The following is a 27,497-nucleotide window of genomic DNA, read 5'->3' as shown; positions in this document are numbered from 1 at the left end:
GGTGAGGGAGTCAGGTGGGTGACTCCTCTTGGAGGGGGTGCCTGGCACCAGCTCTGTGCTTTATCCTCCCCACACTTCAGTTTTCCCAGGTGAAAATGGAGATGAAGCTGCCTACTCAGACGAACGTGCTGGGAGCATGAGTGTAGCCATGCCTGCAGCCCCTTCCCCACTGCTCCTTCTCCTGGCCTGATAGCATTGGCGCCCTGACTCTCGGGGCTTCACATGGACACTGTTGTCCTCTGTGCACCCAACCCTCTTCTCCACTGACTGTCCTGGATCAGCTGGTTGAGCCCTGCTTGCACTGGGGCCACTGGCTCACCTTGAAGCCTCCCAGCTCCGACCTGAGAATATTACAGAATTGTGCTCTCCACAGTGTCCAGCTCTCCCTGGGGTCTCTGCCCATCTGCCCCAGCATCCTCCTTCCTATATACTGGGTTCAGACTTCTTGAAGTAGGGAGAAAGGCCCCCCAAAACACTGGGGGATTTCTAGACACCTACCTGACACCTTCATTTACATTTGTTCTTCAAGTTCGGTGAAGAGAAGGGGACCTCAGTTTTCCTCAGATAACCCCAGGACTATGGGGAGTACTGTGGCCCCCACATCCAGTGCACCCAGATAGAGGCGACTCTGGTCCTTCAAGCTGTTGGGAGGAGGAAGTTGGTACTGAATGCAGAGTCGACAAGGCCTCCCAGTAAATGACAGAACTCACAGTCACACACACACACACACACACACACACACACACACACACACACACACGGCTACTCTTAAGAAAAGCAGCTAAAGGAAATGAGTAGGGAGATCATTAGGCATATGAGTCCCAGAAACACTTTATGTTGTTATTCCCTTCCCACACTGCCACACTAAACAGCTGCTCCTTTGGGGGTGCTTTTGCTGTCTCTTTGGACACCCCGTGTGGAGGTGCAGCTACAGAAACCTGTGCATAGGTCGCCCCTGGCTAGTGGCTGTACCTGGGTGGACCGTGTGAATGTGTCCTCATCATGGTCCCCATTGCTGCTGAGATACCCGTCCCATACCCCACGACAACACGCACTCACCAGGTACAGAGGAGGTGACTGTCTGTAAGACACTGAGAACTTAGAGTCCCGCAGCTGGTGGGTAGAAGAAGCCAGCTGGGGCACGCAGTGGGATCACAGGTAAGGCAGATCAGGGGATCAGATGTCCCAGGTAGGAGCTCATATTGTTGGCGGGCCTGCTGTCACTAGCGGACTGACCTTATAGATGAGGATCCATGCCCAGCAAGCTCTGTTGCCCCCAGGTCCATGCCCAGCTGGCTCCAGCATGCCTGGCCCCTGGTCTCCCAAAGGCTCACATGGCACCTTCTGCATTAGGAGACACATCCTGCCCAAAGCTAATGGGAAGAAGTTGTCCTGATGTCTCGGGGGCTTGAGGTGTTGGGACTGCACCCCAGAAGAGGAAAGGCAGGAGAGAAGGTCCACATCTTCTCAGAGACCTGCCTGGGGTGTGTTTGACTCCAGGGTCTACATGTGAGCTTCTAGCTATAGTTGGCAACATGCCTTCCTTAGCCTCACTGCCCACAATCCCAAACACCCCCTATCCAAGGGATAAAGCACCCAGAATCCACAGAACTGGGTTAGTAGAGACAAGGTGCTGGAGCGCCCAACAGCTTGAGCTTGTGCTATAGGCAGTGTCCTCTCCTCCCGGAGACCCCCCCCCCCTTCCTATCCATCTATGGCCAAAACCACAATCCTCCCAACTCTGTCAGTGGGAGCCCAGGGAACCGTGCTGGGGGCTTGGCACGTAGAATGTCTTCTCCAGTGCCAGGGTCAGCCTATAACTGTTCTGTTGACTTGACTTGACTTGAGCTTTTGGGGTGTAGGGGACAAGTGAAGAGCCCTGGAAGGGAGGGCTCCAGACTGGAGTTGCCAGATTTAATGTCTGATAAACAGTTAAAAAAATTCTAACTATGTCCCGTATTGAATTCTTAGACTAAATATGTCTGAAATTTAAAGTTACCTGGGCATCCTGTTTTATCCAGTAGAGCAGACAAGGTGGTAGAAGGCAATTCATAGACTCTGTTGATTTAGTTTAAGCTTCTGAAATCTAGACCCAGAGAAGTCAGAAGTGGAGAGACAGGCCGTGGCTGAGGAACCCTGGCCCCTGACAGCCTCACCTGTGAGGTGGAGAGAGGGTGAGGCACTCCAGGGCTGACGTGTGGGGAGACATCACCCCGGGTGACCCCCACACTGGGAAAGGAGGCAGCGGTTCAGACCATACCTACTGTAAGGAGGATGGCAGCTCGGCTGTCAGCTGACAGAACTGAGGCCTCAGGGTCAAGGCTCCTCACCTAGATCCCTCCTGCTCCTAGTATTGATGTGGGAGTCCTGTCCCACAGCCGTGGGCATGACCAGCACAACAGCTAATACCAGTCAGATGAGATGAATTGGAAGCTGCAGTCACGTGCACTAGAGACCGGGGAAGAGCATGCTCGCAGGGCCCCCGGCTGCTCTTGGAACACAGAGAATCCGCAGCACTCGGGGAGGCAGGCTGTGTGATGTCCGCACGAGGATGTTTGTATAATTCTGTGACTTGCAAGAATGAGCCGGAGCCATGCCCTGTCCTGGGTTGGGGAGTAGTTGGTGTCCTAGCCTCAAAGACTGAGTCAGGGGTATATAGGGTTGAGTGTGGGAGGACTCCCCAGGTTCTTTTACTGTTATGGCAGCACGCAGCACTGACCTCAGTTTTAGGCCTCACTCCACAGCCTTGCTTCGGATGCCAGCTCAGCAGGGAGAGAGCAGGAATGCCAAGCCACACCTGTGCTTCCAGGCTGAGACGCACCCACATGCAGAGGGCAGGCTCTCATTTCTGAACCGGGCCCTGGGACGGGAGCGTCAGCTGGAATGACAAATGACCCCTTGGAGGGAAGACAGTGGCCCTGCCCTGCAGCCCCAGAGTGACTACGCCCAGACCCCAGAATGCCAGCCATCCCTAACTAATTGGAAAATAGTTCAGAGGCCCATGACTGTGGTGTGGTGTGGGTGGCAATTCCTGTGGAGGTTTGTGCTGCATGCAGGTGGTCAGGGTCCCTCGAGAGCCCTGCCTCCTTTCTTGATGCCTGTGGGTTGGCAGGCAGCTGCAGGCCACGAGCACAGACGTCTCTCCTCATGGCTGCTGACCGATGCTGTCGGGCTAATTGCCTTGATGCTTTCTTCAAAACAAAGCATGCACAGAAAGCCACAGTGAGAGCCCTCTTTCCGCTTCTCTGACCTGCCATTCTTCAGCCTCATACGTGGGCCTGACAAGAAATCTATACAGTCTCTGGTCCAGGTTGTCCCACAGTCTCCAGGCCAGTGGCTCACTGCCACAAAGAACTGGCAACTGGTATCCTGAGCATGCTGTCCCTTGGGAGTGTGAAATCTTGCTGCTGAGCTCCCAGGTGGATGTGATCTGGGATTGAAGTGTGTCGTTACCAGACCAGGCTGGGCCAATATACCCAGGTGTCATATGATGTGGCTGCTCTGAGCTCTCTGAGAAGACCGGCCCCCAGGCTGTCCAGGATGTACGTGGCTGAGAGAGATGAGAAGGAAAGCGGAACCCTATGGCTGTGCCAGTTACCTTGGGACAGGTCTTCCCATAGGCCAAAGACAATGGGAGCAGGCCCTTGATCCCTGCGCAGTCTGGAACACTGGCTAGGCATGAGCCGAGTGAGCGTCAGGCTGGAGGGAGAGCCCTTCTCTGCTGTGACCTTGGCTGCTTTTGAACAGGACCAGCAATGATGGATTTGGCATCTTTGCTACTCTTTGAGTGGAGAGATTCTGAGCCCCCAGTGAGCCTTGCAAGTAGGCCAACCCAAGCCTTATTGGTAGTCTGTGTCCCTTCACTGGGGAGGGCCAGAATCTGGTGACATGCCCTGGCAATCAGGAACCTCCAGCTATTCTTTATCTGGTGTCCCTACAGTCCCTCGAGGCACCACAGACAGGCTGACATTCACCGAGTCATTGATGCTGGCTTTAGGCTCGTGCTCAATGCAGCTGATTTAGCCCAAAGAAACAACCCAGGAAGCCATGGCCAGCCCATTCCCAGCCTCCTGTGTATCTGAACAAAGGCAGTGTGAGTAGGGGCCCACTGCTGTCCCCACTGGCAATGTCCACATCCCCAAGCCCTTCCCACTTGGCCTGTGTATCTCTGAGGGTCCCTCACAGGTCCTGAGTGTCCCTACAGAATGGAGAGGCTCTCCAGGTATCGCTGGCAGCCTCCTGGGGTGAGGCAGGGATGCCCACTGATAGGGTGACCCCCCTGGACCTACTCTGCACTAGGCATGGGTGTAGGTGTATCCTCTAGACAGTTCGGGCGTCCAGGACAGTCCTTTGGAACCAGACCCTGTTACTGTTCCATCACCCAAATGAGGCCCAGCATAAGAGTGTCGTTTATCCTAAGCTGTACGACATGTGGGATTCAGGCCCGCACAGCTGCAGATGGGCTCTGGTTCCCAGACTTGCAGAGACCCAGGACCATAGATGGGAGTGAGGGAAGGGAGCCCCTCCTGTGTAAGTGGGCTTCACATTTCCCTCTCCCTGCCCCTCCTCCGTCCCACCCAGTGTCCTCCCATGACAGCCTGCAGCTGGCAGGGCTGGTGCCACCTACGCTCTCCTGTCCCCTGCTTAGTGGCTCCTCTTGCTTGCCACCCCAACCCCCCTGCTGTGAGTCACCTCTGCCAGGGAGCAGGTTGGGGGGGGCACACGGGTGGAGAATTGGGGGAGGGGAAGGTGCACGGAGAGGGCAAAGGATCTCAACCTTCTTATCTCTAGAAAAAGGGCGGGGAAATGAGAGTGACTTACAGAGAGTTCTACAACTGTCACTTCAGCTTGTCCTTTGGGCCTGCTGCGTCCCTGGAGCCACACCCTGGGTGTCTCTGGGATCAAAGGTGGGCTGTACCTCCTGTCCCCAGCCACCAGCTTGCTACTGCTGCCTCTCAGGCATTTTTGGAATTAAACAGGTTGTCACCTGTAATGCTCCCAGATGGTGCCTGTCATGTGGCAGGTGCTGTGGCCCGGCTGCCAGCACCTGGGGGCAGGCCCTGCCTCTGTCATCTTTAAGGTGATGGACACTGGTTCTGTCGCCTGTCTAGTGACAGCACCGAAGAGCTCTGTTCTGCTCCCTGAACCCCGAGGGATTCGCAGCGGCTCCCAAAAGCTGTCAGGATAGTCCCTGGATCTGGAAGGCAGCTTGAGCCTTAGGTCGTATACTGTCCTATCCAAGGGCAGTCAAAGGGGTTTGCATTGGTCCTGTTTCTGCAAGTGGGTGATGCAGACTGTCTGGGGTCTTACAGTGGTTTTCATGGGGCCGCGGGGTGAGGGAGGAGGGAAACCTTGTCACTGGGCTCTTGGCTGCTTTGCTTATGCCTCTGTAGCGACATTCACAAGGACACATACTCTTCAGTGTGTGGAGGCTGCAGAGGATGCAGGCCAGGGCTTTGTCACAGCCCTTGAACATGGAGGAGAGGCCTTGGCTTTGAGGCTGAACTGGGTCACCTGCTCCGCTGGTGCGGGGGAGGAGGGGTGCATCCTGTGTGGGGGAGGGGGCTGCCTCACCCTGCTGTGAGTCACTTAGCATGGGTGTGCAGGCTCTGTTGGAGCTGCTTCTTCTCCCAGGTCCCCTGATGGCCTGGGCCTTGCTGGCGCTCAGCCCTGGGCCCCACACATGCAGCTGAGCTCAGAGACATCTGAGGTCTGTATCTGACTGAGTAGACAACCTAGCAAGTCAGGTAGGCCTGCATACTGAGATCATGGCAGAATCACCTAGAAAAGCTTCCAGGCCTCGGCATTCCCGAGGGTGGCATCTCGGGACACTGCACTATCATTAGAATTCAGGCAGGCGGGTGGATAATTGCAGGCTCCGCTTTAGTGAAAAATTTGAGTAAAATTGTGTTGGGTATTTTTTGTTTTGTTATTTTCTGATAAGTACTTTCATGGGAGTGTGGTGAATGCTGCATTCTATCTGAGGGGTGTTCCTCTGGCAGGAGGAATAAATAGTGCCTGAGTTTCCCTAACCAGCCCCCTGGGTTAGCAGGTGTGTAATGTGTGTGTGCGCGCGCGTGTGTGTGGGCCACTGCCAAAGTAAATGAGCCAGCTTATCTACAGCCCCCCTATGTGCCCTTTTCTTGTTTGGGGTGTAAATTCTCTCCTCGTGTTTGAGCTCCTAATAGGCGATGGAACTCAGGAACTCCGTCTCAGAGAGAAAAAGATGGGTTGCTCCCCGTCACCCCTACCCACCCCTCCTCTCTGTTGTCACTCCACAGGGGGCTGGAGTACAGGGTGGATGATCTCCTTGAGGGAGTGGGGAGGCCAGGGCTTCTGGTGACAGTGGGGTGAGGCCTGGCTGTGGGGATGAAGAAAGCCTTCCCAGTATGTTTCAAGGACATGCCTGTTGTAGGCATAGGTGCCCTATTTCCACAGCAGTCCATACCCTAGACCACATGGATCCCACCTCAGGCATCCAACGACAGAGAAGGCTCAGCCAGGCCTGAGTTCCTGCAGGGACAGCTTTCTCCAGCACTGGGGACCAGAGACCCGAAGACTCCTTTGCACACCTCCCAAACAGCATTTTGTAATGGGTGCCTGCGGTCTTCCTTTCTGTCAGTCCTAGGGAGTTCCCATAGTGAGGAAGGCACCCCTCTGAGGTCTGGATTGGCACGTTCATTATGGGCTCGCCATTCTGGGAGGGGCTCAGCACTCAGCAAGAGGTAGGGTTCAAAATACCAGCTCCACCCCCTCCCTGTCCACCCCCTCCCAATCTTGGCAGAGAGGCAGCCGCTGTCCTTAGCGCTAGTGCTGAAAAGCCTGCCTTTTTTTTTCTTCACACACACTGACACACACACACACACGCGCGCGCGCGCGCGCGCACACACACACATTTGTGCACAGCCGCAGCACTAATTAGCAAGTGCATGAGCTGGAGCGAGAGCTGCAGTTTCCTTCCTGCCCCGCATTCCACTCTGAGGCTGAGGCTGTGGCTGTGGTCAGGTAGACCCCTCCCTTCTAGACGGGGCTTTTGGGGGTTTTGCTATTGCTATCTCGATCAGCTTTTTTATTTTGTTATCTTATTGTATGAGTGTTTTACTTGCATATATGTCTATGTACATGCATTATGGTACCTTCAGAGGCCAGAAGCGGGTGTGGAATCTCTTCTGTGTACATGCATTTGTGGTGCCCTCAGAGGCCAGACCAGGTTACAGACTGTTGTGAGCTGCCATGTGGGTGCTGGGAATCGAACCCTGGTCCCCTGGAAGAGTTCTTAACCACTAAGCCATCACTCCAGCCCCTCGATCTGTTCTTAAAAGCTTCCTGGCCCCTTTGTTTGGAATGTAAAACTCTGGCTAGTAAGTTGTTCCATCTTTGGGGGCCTTAAGGAAGGCGTAATAGAGGAGCAGTCAGGACCGCTGGCCCTGTCGGGAGGAGATGGGTATTAGGCAAGTGAGCCAACTCTCAGTTCTTCTGAGAACGAGGATCCAGATGTCTGATATCTGCTTGTCTCAGAGCCAGATCTATGTCTGGCAGGGCAAGCAGAAGCAGTGGACTCTGGCCTCTGAGGACACATGCCTGCTGCCACCTGGCAGGCACATTGTTCGACAGACCCCACAACTAGCTAGGAGCGGAATCAGAACAGTAAATGAAGGATTCAGTCAGTGTGCCGCTAACAGAATTCCTGTTCTTTACCTTGTTGGGAACACTCTCAGCCCAGAGTTACATTACTCGCTGCCTCCTATGTGTGCCTCTGTCCCAGACACCAGTTCTTTATGGCTCTAGCTACCCATACCCATCCTCTCCCTTGCAGCCAGCCAGGTGGGTGCCCCAGAAGCCAGGCAATGGGTGGACACCTTCATCAAACCTCCTGGGGAGCCTCATATTTGGTGGCTGCTACACACACACACACACACACACACACACACACACACACACACACTTGGGGACCTATCCTGATGTGGCAGCCGTGAGTCCTCAGCCGCTGAGAAACGAGGTGATACCTTGCCCTTTTCTGTTGCCAGATCACCAGAAACTGGAGAGAGAAGCTCGGATCTGCCGCCTGCTGAAGCATTCCAACATTGGTGAGCAGCCCAGAGGGGGGTAGAGTAGGTGGTTCTGAGAATGCCTATGGAGATATTTAGCATGCAGAACCTGTGGCCAGTGACCTATCCAAGCCCCACACATGGGGTGAGGGGTCCTGCCGGGAGGATAGACAGAGTCTATCAGTCCCGTTTACCCACAGCCTGCGCAGATGGGAGCCAAGACAGGACAGCGAGGATGCTGGCTCCCCTGCCAACTCTTGGGCTCCAGAAAGCACAGCTGCTCTGCCTGTCAGTTCCCTTCCTAAAGCCCAGACAAATGTTCAAGGAGCTGCAGGGACCAAGGTTGTGCTGACCTGGAAAGACGGCTCAGATCTCCCTGGCCACCCAGTCCTTCCGTTGCTATCGCGAGGCCCTTGCTGTGCATGTACATCATAAGTGCCTGTTCTTCCCAACTCTGGGCCCTCTGGAGTTGAGGAAGAGTTTGGGAGCTCAGATCTTACCCATGCTGGGGAAGCAACTGGAGAAACCTTGGGTGTGGCTGCCCACATCTACAGATGAAGTGCTGGCTGACCTTAGAGACACTGGGAGTTATCCGTGGATTCCTAGGCTTTTCCCCCCAAAGATTCAGTCTTGCCAGGACACAGCCCAAGAACACATTTTAAAGGGATCCTCAGGGACTTTGAGGAATGGCCGGATTGGGAGCCTGGCTTCTACATCTCTTTCAAGCCCAGGGCCTGACAGGGAGAGGGAAGGTTAATCTGCTGGGGGAGTGTGGGAGTTCCTGCTGCTGTCTCGCTCCCAGGTGCTGGAAGTCTGCAGCTGCCCACCTGCCCACACCGAGAGCTGGCTGGGGAGAGCTGGCAGGGAAGAGCTACAGCCTCCATTTCTGAGCCCCTCTGGGTCTCAGCCACCAGTTGATTAATATTAGCCTCTTAGTTTCAGAACCCTACCCTCTTTTTAATTTTTTTTTATTTTTTTATTTTTTTATTTTTTTTGAGACAAAGTCTCACTGTGTAGCCTTGGCTGGTCCCAAAGTCGCTCTGTAGACCAGGCTGGCCTTAAACTCCTGGAAGTCTACCTGCCTGTGCCTCCCAGGTGCAGGAATTAGAGGCGCGCACCACCACACCCAGCATCGAACCTCACCCTCTTGGCCTCGGGTGCCTGGGCCTGCCCTGGAGAGCTGACTCTGGGGTCTGGGGGGGCCCGGGAACCTGAATCTCTACAGTGCCCATGAGACCGCTGGGCTGCTGGGTGTCTGCAGCTCACTGTCAAGAGCCCGTTACCTCACTACTGGGTACTGCATCTCTTCTTGGGGATCATGGGAGATGGCCCAACTCCTCCAGTACCTCCAAGCCCATGTGTACCCAACTGTGCAGCAACCAGGAGCTATAAATCTTTCTGTGTTTGCATGACTGCCTTATTTTAGTGAGTGGGGGTCCAGGTATGTTTTAGGTTGCTGTTTTGTTTGGTTCTTCAGTAAGACATCTCCCTGACCTGGCCAGAAGCCTGGTGTAGTTCTGGGAAGGTTCCAAGCAGTGGTCTGGTTCCAGCTTCCCATGTGGACTAGGGAGAAGAGGCCTTGAGAAGTTCCTTTTGTAGCAGGTTTATTTCAGTCAGGCTAGGACCCCAAACCGGAACATTCCAGGACACAGACCTAAGGCTGTGGGGTCCCTGTGGAGTCCTCTCTGAAGATCTGGGGGCTCTCTGAGGAGGTGAGGGGGAATCCTAGCCTACCCTCAGCCTTCTTTTACTTTCACTGCCACTTGTAAACAGAAAACTGTCCACAGGCCACCCTGAGACCATGAGCAAGTGCTGGGGACAGGTGGGGCAGTAGCCCTGGGTTGGGGGTAAGTCTGGAAGCAGTGTGTGGCAGGCTGAGGAGGGGAGGGACCTCTGTGTCCCCTCAGATAATGGAAATGGGCCCTGCCACTCTCCCAGGGGCCTGGTAGGATGAGCTGAGGGGAACAGCATAGAACAAAGCTCCCTGTGGGAAGCAGCAGCCACTATACAGACCCTCTTCTCCAGAGGCCTGAACCAAGGCCCGCCCACATGCTTCAAGCAGACTTCTTATTGGCAGAAGAGCTTCTTTTATAGAGTGGCTTCACAAGCATGGCATCCATCTGTCCCGCAGAACAGACAGACAGACTTGTCCCTGCATCTGCTCTCAAGAGCAGCTGGTAGGGTGCAGGCTTCCACAGAGCTTGTGGGACTCCCTCCAAAGCGCCCCTGTGTGTCCTTGGTCCAAAAGGTATTAAGAATTCCACAGCAGGGCTGGAGGGATGGCTTTTAAGAACATGTGTTGCCCTGCAGAGGGCCCGAGTCAGACTCCCAGCACCCATGTGGCAATGCACAACCACCTATAATTCCAGTTCCAGGGAATCCAGTGCCCTTTTCTGGCCTCTGTGAATACCAGGTACACACTTGGTATACATAGTTATGTGCAGGTAAAATACTCATAAAATAAAATAAATAATTTTTAAAAAAGATTTCAAAGCAGCAGCAGGAACAGAACCATCTTGAGCTGTCCAGGCTCCTCCCCAACTGCAGGCCCAGCACAGGTAACACCCAGGGCACGTTACGTATGGTGAATACAGCCAGGGCTGTGTCTGCCAAGGGCTTGACTGGAACCTCAGAATTAATTTCCAAGATGGCTCCTTTTATGATCTCAGTTTCTCTCCATAAGTAACTGTCTCCCCAGAGCCATGTAAGCATCATTGCGACATGGCAGCCAGATCCTCCAAAGCCAGGGATGACAGAGGGAGAGAGTGTTCATCAGTTTCCATTGCTGTGACGACATACCTGAGCTAATTAGCTTACAAAGAGGAGCATGCTTTAGGTCACTGTTACAGGGATGTCAGTCCAGGAATTGACAGGCGGCTCAGTGGGTCAAGTACTTATCTATCAGAGAAGCCTAGGTTCAGATCCCCAGATCCTGTGTGATGCCAAGCAGGTGGAGTGGCCAGCCTGCCATCCCAGTGCTCAGGAGGTGGGGACAAGGGATGCCCATAGCAAGCTGACTGGATGAACCCATGATTCTGGGTTCAAGTGAGAAACCCTGCCTCATAATAATTAAGGCTGAGAGTAATTGAGGAAGTGTCAACCTCTGACCCCCATATGTAACCACACACACACATGTGTCCCCCACATGTGTGAACATGAACACACACACACAAAGTCACAGCCCATGATTGCTTGGCCTGATTGCTTTGGGCCTGTGGAAGAAGAAAATGTCAGAAGATATGTGTTCACCTCACATATGGCACCAGGGGAACAATGGGTAGAGGAGTTGGGGGTCTCAAGATCACCTTCAGGAACACATCCCCACTGGTCTAACTTCCCTTCACTAGGCCCGCCCTTTAAAGGAGCCCTCTCTCAATAGTGGCCTGTGCTGGAATCAAGCCTTCAACGTGTGGATCTTTGGAGGACACTTCCAGACACAATCTGCAGAGACAAAACAGAGAAAAAGGAGACAGGTGTGAGACAACAGAGAAAGACACACAGAGAGGAAATGAAGGGCATGGTGCCTTTAAAAGTTATGATACAGCAATACGTGACAGTATTCCTGCGTAGATGCAGGCCTGTGGTTTTAACTACGCGTGTAGTGCAGGGGGCCACCCTCCCCACCTGTAGCCAGGCCTTTCTCCTCTTGTTCATCAGCGTCACCCTCGTTAAACAGCTCTCCAGTCCCTTCCTCCTGTCTCAGGACCTGACGTTTTCTTCTGTGTCTGTGACTGATGACGCAAAGCCTCATAGAGATGGAGCCAAGCCATCCGTGGTCTGTCCTTCCGTGACTGGCGTTTTTCACTGAGGGATGGTTTTTAGGGTCATCTTTGTCAGAATTTCTTCTCCTCCTCCTTCTTCATCTTCGAGACCTGGTTTCTCTGTGTAGCCCCCCGCTGTCCTGGAACTCACTCTGTAGACAAGGCTGACCTTGAACTCAGAAATATGTCTACCTCTGCCTCCCAAGTGCTGGGATTAAAGGTGTGTGTCACCACTGCCCAGCTAGCATCTCTTCCTTTTGAAGACTGAATCATATTCATTACGTGGCAGTTCCACATTTTGTTAGACAGAAGTTCCACATTCTGTCCATCTCTTGATGGACCCTGGGGCTGCTTCTACCTCTTGGCCATTGTGAATGGTGCTGTTCTAGTGGGATACACAGGTATGTGAGTCCCTGCCTTCAGTGCCCTGAATATACACCTGAGAGCAGTGTTGTTCTCATGTGAACCCCGTTTCACCCTTTGAGGAACCGACCTCCATGCATGGCATCACTCCTGCATACTCTGTTTGAAACCCACAGGCAGGGCAAGCAGTTCCCGTAGAGGAAATGCTCTATAGAGTTGGGTGCATTTTGTAGCCTCCATGATGAGTACCCGAGGCTATGGGCCTGGTCCTATCTGCTGAGCTGTCTCACTGTGAGTGTGGCTCAGGGCCTGACCCCAGTACCAGCCATAAAGTAAATTCATCGACCCCCATCTGCCAGCTCCCTAGCATCTAGACAGGGCTTGGCCATGTGCTTGTTCTAGAATGGTCTAGTCTTCTTCAGAGTCACAGGGAGGGCTGAGAAGGTGCAGCAGCCCTGGATGTGGCCTGAACTTGCAGTAAAGATGGAGACTGGGGAGGTCTGAGTGAGTCACTTGCAGTAGCAAAAAACTCTGCTTGGGTCCCCTTCTGGGAAGCAGCCCGGCTCATTCACTCTGTCACCCGAGTCTCTGGACTCCAGGTGTCCTGGTGTCAGTAGAGAGGCCCTCAGACACTCAGCGAAGAGCCACAAAACAGAACCAACAGGGAAACATCCACAGGCCTTAGTGTGTGTGTGTGTGGGGGGTGGTCCCGGTATGGGGAGGGGGTTCCTCTGGAAGAAGGTGGAATGAACAGAAGGACCCATGTGACAGTAAAGTCGGTATCTGTGTGGCACTTACCCTTGAGCACAGAGGGTCTGTGCCTCACCTGAATGTGTCCCTGAGCTCAGCGCCGTCCCCAGGGAGGCTTCAGAATTCATTATTCAGCACATGTTTATAAATGCTTGCCTTGTGCCAGGAGAGGCAGTCAGTCCCAGGTTGCCTCGGGTCACTCGCGAGAGCTGCAGCCAGGGCTTCTGACAGCTAAGCCCACCTTTGACACCATGTGCTTGACCTGCCGGTGGGAGCCAGTGCCTCTGTGGGTGTTGTCCTTAGCTCTCAGGTGTGGAGGACGGTTCTGCTCGGGAAAGAGCTGATCCCAAAGCCTCCCCCTTGAATAGTGACAGAGACCAGGTGGCGCCTCCACAGCACCTATGACTGCACACAGCTCCTGTCGGGTCCAGGGATGAGGACTTGCCCTCTGTGCACCAGCTCACTCTCTTCCAGGCCTGGCTTAGAAGTCAGGAAGACCTTTCTGTCTAGTTTTAGGACTGAGGAGTTAAGCAAGGGGCACCCAAAGGATGGAGCCCAGTGAGGAAAAGGAGCCCAGGGAGAAGCCACCCAGGTTACAGGAGCTGCAGCCAGGACTTCTGATAGCTAGCTCACCACTGACGTCACATGCTCACCTGCAGTGCCACTGCGGGTCAGGGGCACATGAGCAGAAGGACCCCCAAGTCCTCCAGTGTTTGGGCACCCAGAACTTCTTTGCCCTCACAAACCGTGACTCCAGCTGAACTTAGGGGTCTGGGCCCTCGAGCTCTGCTCAGCAGAAGGGAAAGGAGTCCCAGCAGCAGGAAGCCCGCAGTGGAACAGGCAAAGGAACCACCATACTTCTGCATTCCCCTCCCCTGGGAGACTGAGGTGGGTGTGTTCGCTCCGGGTGAGATTTGCCGCTGCTTGCCTGACCTACACCCTCCTGGCTGGCCTGGCAAGAAGCCGCGGTGGACTTACCCGTCACCAGCTCTGTGTCCCAGTCAGCCAAGTGCCATTTACTTTCTGTTCTTAAAGAGATTTTGTCAGAGTTCAGTTCTTCCGTAGCCTCTTCTGTGAAGTCACAGATCTGATGTGCTGATTAGGGTTTATTCTAAGCTATTAAAATAAGCACCTGTTCTTAAAAATGGTGTCCACATCCCTACTCCCTTAGTTCCACACACACAGGGCCCTGTAGCTCCTTCTGCAGAAGAAACCTGTGTCCTAGAAAGGAGATGGGACCCACTCGGCCAAGCCTCTTCGGTCTCTAAGCGGGTGACTGAGGACAGGCAGTCCCACCAACAGGCCTTTCCTGGGGGACCTAGTGGGCAATGAAGCAACCCTGTCTTAAGGTTTTATTGCTCTGAAGAGACACCATGACCACGGCAACTCTTACAAAGGAAAACATTTAATTGGGGCTGGCTTACAGTCCGTTGTCGTCATGGCAGGAAGTACGGCGGCATGCGGGCAGACATGGTGCTGGAGAAGGAGCCATGTTCTACATCAGGTTCCTGGGGCAGCAGGCAGAGAACTGGTTTGAGTGTCTGAGACCTCAAAGCCCGCCCTCTAGTGACACACTTCCTGCAGCAAAGCCACGCCTCCTCCAGTGAAACCACGCCTCCTCCAGTGAAGCCACGCCTCCTAATAGTGCCGCTCCCTGTGGACCTATGGAGGCCATTCCTATTCAAACCTCTATACACTCCAGGGACCCAACTGGACCTTCTCTAGGGCAACATCCTCGGGGATACAGGGAAGAAAGCTCTCCTGTGACTGCCGGAGCCTGCTCTGCTCAGAGTGGTGTGTCCCGGAGTGAGGCAGCTGGGGCATCTCAGACAGGCCACCCCGATGACCCCCACTAGGAAGGAGCCAGGCGAATGTGCATTTTGAGCTCAATCTCGAGGAATTTTGTTGGCAGGTCCTGGAAGGAGGGTGCCAGCAGGCACCAGGGACTCATCTTAGGGAGACACAGGTCAGCCTGGACAGAATGGAGGTCCGGTTAGAAAAAGGGTGTAGGGGGCCAAGTAGAATGTATCCGTCCTCACTGAGGGTCTCTGATGGCCCAGAGAGCTGACAAGGATGTGGGTCCCAGGGGATGGGTTGGGTCGGGTGGGGTGGGGGAAGCTTTGCTGCCGATCTTAGAGCTGGGAAATGGAGGAAGAAATGTCTGTTGTGGCTGCTGCCAGGCCACTGCTATGGGCTTTAGAAAGCAGTCCAGGTCCCTAAGTGGCTCCAGACTTGGAGTCTCAGTCATCTGGGTTATACCCATATGACAGTGGCAATAATGGCAGACCCAAGGAACACCCACTGCTTCATGTAAGCGCATACCTACCGGCAGGTGTGACTTCCTCCCACTTTACAGAGCTGCAGACTGAGGCTCGGGTGACTGGGAGGGTGACTGGGGGGTCCCTCCCAATTCACACAGGCCACAGAGAGAATCCGTCTGTTTCCTGACTCTGGAGGGCCTGGTGTGCTCTCAAAGGTAGACACAAGGTGAAGGATCCCATGGGGCCAAGGCGCTGGGCCAAGGCTGGGGAGCAAGGCAACATCAGAGCTCCTAGACGTAAGGACACTATCAGGATGGTGCCTGGGAGAACCAGCACCCACAAGAAGGTGCTAGCAGCCAGCTAGAAACTAGGACAGTGGGGGAGGGTGCCAGGAGCAGGAAGTGTGTGGGCTGTTTTTGTCTGAGGTCCTGGAGCCCTGTGGGACCAGGGAGAAGGTGGCCGCTCTTCGCCCTCCAGCCTCGTGGCCCAGTCTTGGGTGGTGGGAGACTTAGAGATCCCAAGAGCACACAGACCAGGGCACACTATGCGCTCACCATAGCCAGACCCTTGATCCCACAGCCCCACTTCACCCTCCGTGGGCTGTGTACCCTCAGGTGATTAGCCAGACTCTGCCGCTGCCCCCTTGTCTGCAGCCTGGAGGGGTGGTAGGTAAACTGGCATCCAGTGCTGGTCTAGCAAAGGGGCGAATCTGCACATGGGCGAGCAGGGTCCAAAGGGACTCTTTCCTAGAGAATCCTTCCTGCTTGGTGCAGAGTGCAGCTCCCTCGCTCCTTCCTCAGTGCTCCTGAGTTCCTCATTCCTCACAGCCTGCCAACCCCTGCCCAGCAGGAACCAGGAGAGAACCTGAATACAAGTTCACAGGAGTGTAGAAACGGGACCCGAGGGAAGGAAACAGGCCCCGCTGGCCAAAGAGAATCACAAGTTAAGGTCTGAGCCTTAAGCGCTACCCCACTCAGAAGAAGCCTTCTGCCAAGCCTAGTCTTTGTCCTGCTGAGCCAGTCTTAGGGTCCAGAATGAATAATGGGTTTGTTTCCTGCAGAACCCTCTCCTATGATGGTGTGGTTTCTGTCAGGGGCTCAGCAGCCGTGTGTTTCCTGTTTTCCTCTGATAGGGTTGGAAACAGGAGAGCAGAGAGAAGCCAGGTGAAAGGGCCAGGTGCTGCCCACAGCTCTGTGGCGTTCCTTCAGGTTCGGCCTGCAGCACCTAAGGCCAGCTTGTAGCTCCCCAAGTCCCAGTCAGCCTTCTTGTCTTGGGGGAGACCCCGTCAGTCCCAGAGAGGAGCTCCCTCACCCAGGACTTGCACCGCTGATGCTGATGTGGACCCAGACAGGGTGGAGGTGGGCACGGGGGTCTATCCTGGTCTACTTCCAGCTCCTCATGACTTCTCTGTCCCTGCAGTACGCCTCCACGACAGCATCTCTGAAGAAGGCTTCCACTACCTGGTCTTCGATCTGTAAGTGCCAGAGCCAAGGACCCCTCGCCCTCTGTCACTCCCAGCATGGGGCCCTTAGCCTCCTCAGATTCAGGAAGAGTTCTGTCCCCACATCAGGCCACTCCTTGAGTGCACTTCTGCAGGGCGTTACCTCATTCCAGACATATCCAGCTTGCCCACCTCTGACTTGGCTATGCGCAGGTTTTTACCCATAAGTCTGTGTCTGACGTGCTGAGGTCATCACGCAGAAAGCTGGGAGGTGGGGGCAGTGGAGGGGAGACCACAGAGAACAGTCAGTGCCCACGCCCCTTCCTCCCTTCTGAGACCTTACGGCTGCAAGTCCTGTCACGCCAGGCACAGCTGGCTGGCACGAGCATGTGTGTTTCAGCATGAGTGAAAGGATGTATGTATGTATACACACATGTATGATGATACCTGAGCTTGGGAGAGAGCGTAAGTACTGAGCTGATTTGTGTAAGGGTTCATGGGTGTACATGCATGATGTCTGTTTTATGAGTGTGAACCTGTGTGTGGTTTGGGGATACAGGTGTGTGTGTGTGTGTGTGTGTGTGTGTGTGTGTGTGTGTGTGTGTGCATATGTGTGTGTGAGCATGTAAGTGTGTTTGCATGAGAGTGTGTGCAGTAGCTGAGTGAGAAGGCGTTTGGGGCCAACTCCGCCTCTCACTTCCTGCCGGATTTAGAAGCGATGATCTCATCTCCCTTACTCCTGACAGCTTCTGCTAAGCAGCTCTATATTTAGCTGTCCGTGAATCAGGGCTGCTTCGGGACCCTGGGCTGGGTGGGGGCCCAGGGGCTTTGGCCTGCCCTGGTGGCCCCAGACTGCACAACCAGGAGAGCCTGGATCTGGTGCTGTTACCATGGTTACTGCATGCCCTCTGGCTGCCCTTGAGCAACAGGCTGAATGGGAATAGGAAGTGCCTTCCTAGGCCTACTTCTCTGCTCTTCCTCCCTCAGGTGACAGATGTCCAGGCTGTTGGGCAAGCAGGCCTTAGCGTCCTCTGTCCCTGTAGGGTCTTCTGGTGAAGAAGCTAGGCTGCCCCTTCGTGGAGTTTGGTTATTTCTCAGATAACCTCTGTGTGTTCCACAAGACCCTGCCTAGAATTATCAGCTAGATAACACTACAGTCTGCCTGAATCTGTGCCCTGAGACACCAGTCCCATGGCCTGAGGTGGACGGGGTCACTTGTTTCCCCTGTGTGCCCAAGAACCACTTTTACCACCCTCTCTTCTTCAAAGACCGAGGCTGCGGACTGAGGGTGGTCCTGTCCAGGGTCCCTGGTGGCCAACAGATGGCTACAATTATTGCAGGAGCTGAGGAGGAAAGAGAACGGGGGGAAGGGATATATGTGTGTGTGTGTGTATGACACATTTATCTCTCAGACCTCCCAAGATATGCCAGGCAGGCAGCCACAGGGAGACTGAGGATGGGTCTGGACAGAGGCCTAAATATCCTTCTTCCATACCTCTGGAGCCTCCAGTGTGATGGGTTCTGAGGTGGTCTAGTAGCGCCCCAGCAGGCTCTGAGGCCTTATTAACTTGGAGCTCTGCAGGTTCTGGGAGGTGACTGGTGCACGGGCCTGGGAGGTGACTGGTACACATGGGGCCTGGGAGGTGACTGGTACACACGGGGCCTGGGAGGTGACTGTGCACACGGGGCCTGGGAGGTGACTGTGCACACGGGGCCTGGGAGGCGACTATGCACACACGGGGCCTGGGAGGTGACTGTGCACACGGGGCCCGGGAGGTGACTGTGCACACGGGGCCTGGGAGGTGACTGGTACACATGGGGCCTGGGAGATGATTGTTGTGTACACACTGGATCTGGGAGATGAATGTGTACACTGGGCCTGGGAGATGACTGGTACACACTGGGTCTGGGAGATGAATGTACACACGGGCCTGGGAGATGAATGTACACACGGGCCTGGGAGATGAATGTACACACAGGCCTGGGAGATGAATGTACACACGGGCCTGGGAGATGACTGTGTACACACGGGCCTGGGAGATGAATGTACATACCAGGCCTGGGAACAGAAGCTACAGGGCAAGGATCCCAGCAGTGATTCCAATCTCCTACAGCTGCCAGCTCAGTAGATGCCCAACTCCCTGCCCTGAGACTCTGTACCAGGAAATGGCCCTGGCACCCACTCACCAAAATGTAACTTCCTGAACACTCAAGGTACCTCATGGGGCCTGGGCCTGGTGCAGCTCTGGCACCTCCCAGGGCATCTTTTGAGCTACAGCTCTGCACCAAGACTTTATGCCATTTTGTCTGCCCAGACTTGACTTCGCAAAATCTGGTTTAAGAATATTTTTTGCTGAGACTCTAGCAATCAATCACCCAGTGCTGGGGATAGCAACTCCTTCCCTGGGCTGCCCTTGAACCCGACTCTTCTGCTGCACATGTGTGCAAACTACACACTCACGGTGCTGCTTTTTCCACTTCAGGGTGGGCATTGGCTGGCTGGAGACAGACAAAGGAGAGGAGGGTGTGTGGGCAGAGTAACTACCTCTGTCATCTGTGGTCTCACGGAGACAGGAACTCAGGCACCTCAGGCCCTCAGCGCACTGTGGAGGCCAGAGTCAAGCACTGTACCCTCTGGACCTCTCACCACAGCCGAGGCCTCCAATCTGGCCCGGAATGGGAGAGTATTGAAGTGGAGAAACCAAACCTGGCTCAAACCCCTGCTGCCTACTCTGGGGAGACCACTTAGACCTGAGGAACTCAGTTTTCTCTAGGGATGGCTGTGAGGACAGGAGTATTAAATGTCATCAGGTGTGAGCAAGCATGCCCTTGATAAGTTGTCGATGTGCTGGGATGGAGGGGATGGTGATCGGGAGCGATGGCAATGAGGGGGTAGCAGTGACGATGACAGCGGTGATGGTGATGATGATGATGATGATGATGATGATGATGATGATGATGGTAGCAATGGCAATGAGAGGGTAGCAGTGATGATAGCGGTGATGATGATGATGATGATGATGGTGATGGTAGCAGTGGCAATGAGGGGGTAGCAGTGATGATAGTGGTGATGGTGATGCTAGTACTGGTAGTGGTGATGGTGAGGTGGTAGCAATGATGGCAATGGTGATGGTGGTGGTAATGGAAGTCATGACTGTGGTAGTGATAGTGATGGTGATGACAGTGATGGCCATGATGGTAGCAATGATGGTGGTCCTGGTGGCAGTGGTGACAATGGTCACAATGGTGGTGGTGACAGTGATGGCCATGGTGGTGTAATGATGGTGGTCCTGGTGGCAGTGGTGACATGGTCACATGGTGGTGATGGTGCTGGTGGTGCTGGTGGTGGCGGTGATGGGCGAGGATGGTGGTGACAGTGATGGCCATGGTGCTGTAATGATGGTGGTCCTGGTGGCAGGTGATAACAGTGGTCACAATGGTGGTGATGGTGGCGGTGGTGGTGGTGGTGGTGGTGGTGGTGGTGATGGTGGCGGTGATGGGCGAGGATGGTGCTGGCAGCGATGCAGGTATGACGGCGATGAGGATCTCCAGGTCCACGACCATGTGCTTTCCTTGTAGGGTCACTGGTGGGGAACTCTTTGAGGACATCGTGGCACGAGAGTACTACAGTGAAGCAGATGCCAGGTGCGTCCAGAGCTCCGCACCATGCTCCCCTCTCCTGACCTCCAGCTCCGTCCTCTCTGAGCCCCACCCCTGCACTTCCTGTAACCCACATTTGTCCCATGTCATTCCCATGGCCCCTCAGAGGTCAACTGAGCAGAAGTGTTAGCAGGTCTAGGGCTAACTGGGAACTCTGAGCAAGAGGCAGGAGCAAGGCCAGCTGCACAGAGGTGTGGCCCGAGGGGAAGCAGTGGACATGCACATTAGGGGGTCCTCTTCTTGTGGTGGCTTACGGGGGAGGAGCCCTGGACATCCTCCCGCTTTGCTCTTGGACATCCCATCCACAGTCCACTGGCCTCACAGATAAGCATGTCCACGTGGTTTCCTAAGAAAGACAGGCCAGGACCCAGTCTCTATCCATGACATCCTCTCCACCAGCATGATCCCAAGAGAGTACTAGCGGTGCCATTGGAAAAGGTGCTCCTGGTCTCCTCTCGGAGCTCCTGGTCTCCTACTCACCGCACGCCAGGGCAATGGAAGAGGTCAGGGGAGACCTAAAGCCTTAGTGTTAGTACAGGGCCCTGTGTCCTCCCATCCAGGACCTATGGGCCTCTGGTGTGCAGGTGAGTGGAGGTACATGGATTCCACCCAGGCCTGTATTCCTTGTGGATATTTGAGGAAACAGCCTTTCTCCAGGCCAGTCTTTGCGGGGCAATGAAGAAGGGTGATGACCCAGAGATGGCTGTTTATGACATGGCTGCTGGGGTCCAGAAGGCAGGGTGTTATCTGTGGCCTCTGGATGGGTTCCTGGGTCCACATCAGATGCTACCCAGACTGTATTGTGTCCCTGAGGTATCTGCAGATTGTCACCCCTGCCCGTGGGCCCTGCCCGCCTTTGCCTGGCCCCAGAGATAGATATGCATTTCAAAAAGAAAAGGGTCCTTTCCGAGCAGTCGAGTTATGGGTGGTTTTAAATTTTTTATCTTGTCTCTTTTAAAGCTCGTCTTTAATGAATATGTATTACATCTCTAATTGAGAAAAATGAATATTATTTTTACAGGAGCTTTCTGTGACTTGGTCTGCGCTAGCAGGCATCCTTGCTTTTCACCCCGGGCCCCGAGTCCCTGTAGGAAGCCGTGAGAATCCTGGGTCATCATGGCCTCTTAGGTCTTCCCCGTGGAGCCAGGCGGCACAGGCCAAGCCACAGAGAAGGGCAGGGTGGGACAGGCCTGTGGCCCCAGTTCTCAGTGTGAGGAGACTAAGGGTGCTGCTGGGTCCTTCTGAAGGCTCCCTCAGGAAAAACATTGTGTTTTGAAAAATATTCTAGAAGAGGTCTGTCCTGTGGACTGGAGGAAAGTAAAATTTTCCCTTATATTCTACTTATGAGAGAAACAGAAGGTGGAGGGGAGCCCCTTTTCTCTGACCTAAAGTGCTGGTAAGAAGTGTCAGTAAGCTGGGATGTCACAGGCCTTTCAAGAACATGCTGGGGTGTCTAACACTCTTTCTCTCCAGCCCTTGCCCCCCTCCATCCATGTAGGGGGAGTGCGGGGGATGGGGAGAGGTGTCCCTGTAAGCCTTGTCCTCTAACCTGAGACCGGCTTCTACCATTGAGGTCAGAGGCCCAGCCTCAGCCTATCTCTGATTGGTTCACAGCGCCTTCTGGTGTCTCTAAGGCACCTGGCCTGTAGCAGAACTGGTGGACCCCTAGACTTCTTGCTAAAGGGGATGGAGGAATAGGGGGACAACCCTGTCCAAGGTCTGCTGGGTCCAGAAGGGCTCAAGTCCAGGAGTGGCTGAGAGTTCCCAAGTTCTTGGGCTGTTCAGGTCATAGGCACCTGTCTGGGAGAGGGTTGTGCTCTGTGCCCTTGCCAGGCACCTCCATTCCTCCTCAGAGGACAGGAATCCTTACTGCTTCCCGGGGAAACCCTATGTGGAGAGTGTCTCAAGTGTTTAAGGTTTCCTGGACCTAGCCCTGATCCAGAAGACATGGACTCTGTCTCACCACCCAGCTCTTCACAGAGCTCTGTCTCTCTGGGATGTGGGAATCCAAGGGAAGGGACACACTTCGTAGACCAGGCTGTGAGGAAGGGTGGGTAACCTGAGTCCTGAGAAGAGAGGCAAACACTCAAGGAATCCCCATGGAGAGTCTGCACCCCACTTGTATGCCGGCCCCAGTGTCTACAGGGCGGTTCCTCTGCGGCCCAGGCTTTTCTTTCTCACTGGGCTGCTCCCTGCACCGAAGGAGAACACACAGCTGGGACTCAGGTCTCTGGCGGTCTTCTGACTGGACCTTTATGCTTCTGCCTCAGACTCTGGTGCCTAGCGGAGTCTGTTTAGGCCGGCCATGTGATTGTTACCCTGCAGCCAGTGACTCACCCCAGGTTGGATTCCAGCACCGATTAGGGTAGAACGTGTGTCCAGGTTGAGAGAAAGAGCACCGGGGAGATGGACCGACATCTCTGGCCAGATGTAGGGGAGGCAGGTTCCTGATGTCCAGAGCAGGAAGCAGACAAGAGTGGCTTTTCTGAAACACTTTCTATCCAAGGATGCTGGAGGTTTCTTTCAGAGTACCGTGGGGCTTATATTCTGGAGCTTGTAGGGGAAACTTAGAGGTGACCAAGTCTTTTTGCAAAACAAGGAAAACAAAGTTCCAAGACTTTTGAGACTGATTCTTGCAGGTCTCAGAGGTCAGACACAGTGGCCCAGCTTCTGTGCTGCTGACTAGGTCCAAGACAGAACCATGGCCAGAACCTGGCCAGTGTCCAAAATTCTGGCCACAGAGTGACTTCTAAATGGATCAAAACATTAGGAAAAGTATTGGCTTTGCTTGGCGATGGATCTAGCAGTCAGGCCAAAACCACTTGAGGAAAGGTCCCTAAAGAGAGTTCCCTGTGTGGCCATTCATGAGTAGTCTGCTACTTTCCCTCATGCATCTTGGTACCACATTCTTCTGGAGAGCCTTGGCTTGCTGGCCAGCTTGTTTCTGGGTGCTAGTGACCCTCTCAGGTGATTGTGAAGTCTGGCAGGTGCCTCCACCTGTGTGAGATCTGGACTATGTCAGAAAGGGAAGATCACGAGCCCAGCAGCAGGGCTAGTGTCTCTGGGCACCTCAAGAGGTCTCTGGTGCCTTTGCAGGGGACCCAGTACCATCAGGAAGGGTGCCTCGGGGGACAGGAGGGTAGGACAGTGTGCACTACTACACATATACTGATCATACCGTCATGGACGGTAGGCCACAGGGACTGGCCTAGAGCCTGGACTGGACTTCAAGAATCTCTTGAGAGGCCGAGCTAGAGGGGACTTCAAGAATCTCTTGAGAGGCCGAGCTAGAGGAAGCTCACTGAGGAAGGTACCAGCTCTGGCCCACAACATTACAGAGGCTGCCTCCCACCTAGTGGACATGGCTCTTTCCGAACTCAGAAACCTCAGGTTCCTACCCATTAGGATGTCAGGAGTGAGCGCCACGGGATAGAAAAATTAAATGAATTTTCAGCACAGTGCTGGCCTTCTCCACATACGGCCAGACTCGAGGGGAGGGGCGCTGTTTGAGAAGGCTGTTTGAGAAGGCTGTGCTCCATTACCCCAGGCAAGCCAACTTTTGGTCACTCCGCTGTCTCGAGGGTAGGAGCCCATGGACCTTGTGCCTAGCTCCAGGGACTACGGGGACTGGAGGCTGTTGAGCACAGGCTACAGAGCTTCTGTGTACATGCACTGGTGGCCCAGAGTCTGATGTGTGGACGGACAGGAAGAGTCTGAGGCTGACATTGAAAGATGTCACTAACTAGGAGAGAGCTGGAATAGAGGGGACACCTGTGCTCAAGCTGTCCCCTGGCTAGAGAGACACCCTGCACAATGGTTCCTGGAAACAGAGCTAGATGTCCTCACGTGAATTGAGCTGGGCTGGCTGATGGATGTCCAGGTGCCAACAAAGGAGCACACACTAATGCATCGTCTCTACCCTGAAGCAGACAAGCTCATCTCCGTACCACAGCACCCATGCTCCTACCTGCTCCACCCTTCCTCACCTTAGTTTCTGGACTCTCTAGTCCACGGTGCTCACTTACTGCTGGCATCCCTGCCCACAGCTTAGGGTCAGCCTAGCCTATCTCAGCCTTAAAGGGGTAAGCTGCACACCAGAGCCTTTCCCTTCAGAGTTAGTTCTGTGGATCTGGTTTGGACTTAAGCAAACCTGGGCCCAGAAGAAGAGGCAGAGCAAGGACTAGAATGGCTGCCCTTGAGGCTGAGCAAGGATTTCTCCTCTCCCTTGTGGTTAGCATCGCCTTTCCCCACGATTCCCTACATCCTCCTTGCTCCCCCAGGCTGGGGATTGAACCCCAGTGCTCCACAGCCTGCCTTTCCCCATGCTTCCTGTTGCTGCTCCCTTCCTGCCACCCCCAGACCATTCGACTAACTTGCCTGCTGTTTGCCATAGTCACTGCATCCAGCAGATCCTGGAGGCTGTTCTCCATTGTCACCAAATGGGGGTCGTCCACAGAGACCTCAAGGTGAGTCTCTACCCTGCTCTGTGATAGGTTCTGTTCTCCACACCTACAAACTGTGTGAAAGGAGGTGTGGAGTAAGAGGGAGGTGGGGTGGGGAAGATGTGTGTGCATACTGTATGCTCGCATGAAGCAGTGTGAGTGCATGTGTGTCTGTCTCCATACAGGGCCACATCATACATGTGTACACCGAGGCATGGGTGCATGTGTATATCAGTAACTGGGTGTGTGCATGCATGCGTGTGCATATATGTGAGAAGTAGCTGCACACTTACACCCCAGTGCCTCTATTGCTGGAGGATCCAGCCTTCTAGAACCATCCTGTTAACAGACGTATACTCAGACTCTCACTTTCTAATCATCTACCAAGATACGACTCTCGAGGGTGGGGACACATGTGACCAGAGAGAGGTGACGAGAGTAGCTTAGTCCAGCTTGGCCAGCTCCTCTCAGATCTTCTCTCCAATTCTCTACTGTCCATGGCTAGACTATGGGCTCTAGGCTCTGTTCAAAAGAAAATTTGTAGCTGGATGTCATGGCTCATCCCTTTAATTCCAGTGCCCAGAAGACTGAGGCAAGAAACTTAGGAGTTCAAGGCTATCCTAGGCTACATAGCAAGTTTGAGACCAGCCAGGTCTGCATGAGACCCTGCCTTATGAAAAGAAAATAATTGACTACAAACTCTCAGAAGCCCCTCTCTTTCCTCTCTTTCTCCCTCCCCCTTTCTTTCCTAGAATCTCTTTTCCCAAGGCCTGGTTCAGCCTCTTGCTAAGTCCACCTGTTTGGGGACAGTGTAGATGCCAGTCTACACTCAGCATTGGTGTGGACTGGTGTGGTCACTCCTTCCTTAGGCCACAGGCAGGGGCCAACATTTGCAGCTGTTCTGAGGAGAGTGTCACACACAGTAGACCCGGGATGTTCCTGATGTTCCCTGCATCTCTCCCTGTGTCCTTGCTTTCTTGAGGGTCCTCTCTGTCTTAACTGGAACAAGGCCCCTGAGATGGTGGCACATGCCCCCCATTTTATGAGGTGCAGCCACTCCTTTCCCAGAGAGTGAATGCTGGGGCTGAAGCATAGACGAGGACGTACGTGTCCCCTCATGTCTGCAGTCCTGGACCAACAAGATCTTCCTGTGGAGAGGATATACTGTCCCTCCTTTCCCAGAGAGAAATCCCACCGTCTTGATGAGGCAGACCCACAAATGGCACAATAGGTTGATGTTACACAGTCGCTCAAGGCAGGAGAGAGCATGGTTAGCCACTGTGTCTCCATGGTGGCTATGCAGAAGCCAGCCTCTAGGACTCAACCACTGCCTCCCTCCAAGGTCCTGAATGTCCTTGCCTTGTACCTTCTCGGGGCCCCCATCTGCTTGCCCCATTATGTATTTCCCTGTAGGAAGGGGTGGGGGTCCCAGAGTGAAGCTTGGGGCCCCTGCCATGTTCACAATGGCAAAATCAAAACGGGCAAGGCTGAGCCTGACCCCTGCTTATCACCGGGGGGAGGGAGTTCTAGGAGGACTGTAGCTTTGGGCTTGCCAACTCTGCATCCACCGCTAGAGCTCCCGTCTGCGCATAGGCCCAGAGCACCCAACTCAGGAAGCCCACATCCTTCTGTATAGGGTGGTCCCACTTCAATTCCAAGAGCCACCATTATGCCATGTAAAGTCTCTGAGACAGAAAACGAAAGCAGGCCATGTGGCAGTGTGTGGTCTGGCTGCAGTATGATCCCAGGATTGGCATGCCTCTGTGGAATGTTGAGGGTGCCTATGAGTTTGCCAAGGGAACCTGAGGGCTGAGGAGTCCCCTGGTGGTCAGGAGCCAGGAGCATTCTGCTGAGCTCTGAGAACTGACATCCAGAGACCTGCTCCTGGGGAGCTCATGCAGCTGCAGAGACAGGAGGGACAAGCCAGGATGCTACTGTGAGTGGAGGCTGGCCAGAAAGGCCAGGAAAAGCAGTAGCAGGAAAGTCTCTCAGATCAACAACCCAGAGACAACAGTCTCTCTGGTCGCTTCTTCAGGATGAAACAAATGCCCTCGAGCTGAAGCAAGGATGCTTCTCCTTAAGGAAGCTTTTCCCACCTGTGGATGCAGCCAACCTAGCGGCCCATGCCTCCTTTCTATCCTGTGTGATAGTGCTGGCTGGAGCTGGGTGGGACTTGGTGAACAGGCTGTGGCTGGCAGGTAGATGCCCTGGACTGACCCAGGCATTGTAGACCCTGGGTGTTCTTCTATGTCCTCTGAAGGCTACTGCCCAAAATCTTGAACTCTCCACCATGTCTGAAACATGAGGGACAGGATTGGCCCTCTGTCAGTGGGGTAGCCCTGTAGCCCAGCAGTGGAACCTGGTGTGGTTGTTCGTGAGGGTGACCTACGTGTTTTATTCCCATTTTAGGAAGCAGGATACCCAAGTTCAAGATGAGAGCCAACTCCTTTTGAATGACTAAGATGGCTGTCCTTGTCCCCAGAGAGGAATCGAGTATAGCATATAGGTCTAGGACTCAGTTGTGCCCAGGGACACCCATGTTGGGAAGCAGGCTATGCCTCTCTGTCCAGCCAACTGCTGCCACCTCTGTTTTGTCCCCTGCCCCCCACAACTGCTTGCGGTGTGAACACTGCCCTGACGGCTGTCTCCCTGTAGCCTGAGAACCTGCTTCTGGCCAGCAAATGCAAAGGGGCCGCAGTGAAACTGGCAGACTTCGGCCTGGCCATCGAGGTGCAGGGAGACCAGCAGGCGTGGTTTGGTGAGTGTCAGGG

At 54.3% G+C, this 27,497-nt stretch overlaps 1 protein-coding gene across 6 annotated transcripts in view; it reads left to right on the top strand.

The window, feature by feature from the left end:
• The window catches only part of Camk2b (calcium/calmodulin dependent protein kinase II beta), an 88,069-nt gene that overhangs the window by 40,564 nt on the left and 20,008 nt on the right, over positions 1 to 27,497 (top strand). For all 6 annotated transcript variants that reach the window (XM_087909164.1, XM_085692177.2, XM_085692176.2 and 3 more), the window contains exons 3-7: positions 8,028 to 8,087; positions 16,603 to 16,657; positions 20,204 to 20,269; positions 24,678 to 24,750; positions 27,382 to 27,484. In XM_087909164.1, the coding sequence (XP_087765290.1) occupies positions 8,028 to 8,087; positions 16,603 to 16,657; positions 20,204 to 20,269; positions 24,678 to 24,750; positions 27,382 to 27,484 (357 nt within the window). The remainder of the gene's footprint in view (positions 1 to 8,027; positions 8,088 to 16,602; positions 16,658 to 20,203; positions 20,270 to 24,677; positions 24,751 to 27,381; positions 27,485 to 27,497) is intronic.

The sequence above is a fragment of the Myodes glareolus genome, chromosome 8 (genome assembly GCF_982192425.1).
Source record: "Myodes glareolus chromosome 8, mMyoGla1.1, whole genome shotgun sequence".
NCBI lineage: Eukaryota > Metazoa > Chordata > Mammalia > Rodentia > Cricetidae > Myodes > Myodes glareolus.
Note: the sequence above shows the minus strand (reverse complement) of the source record. Positions and strands in the feature narration are given on the sequence as shown.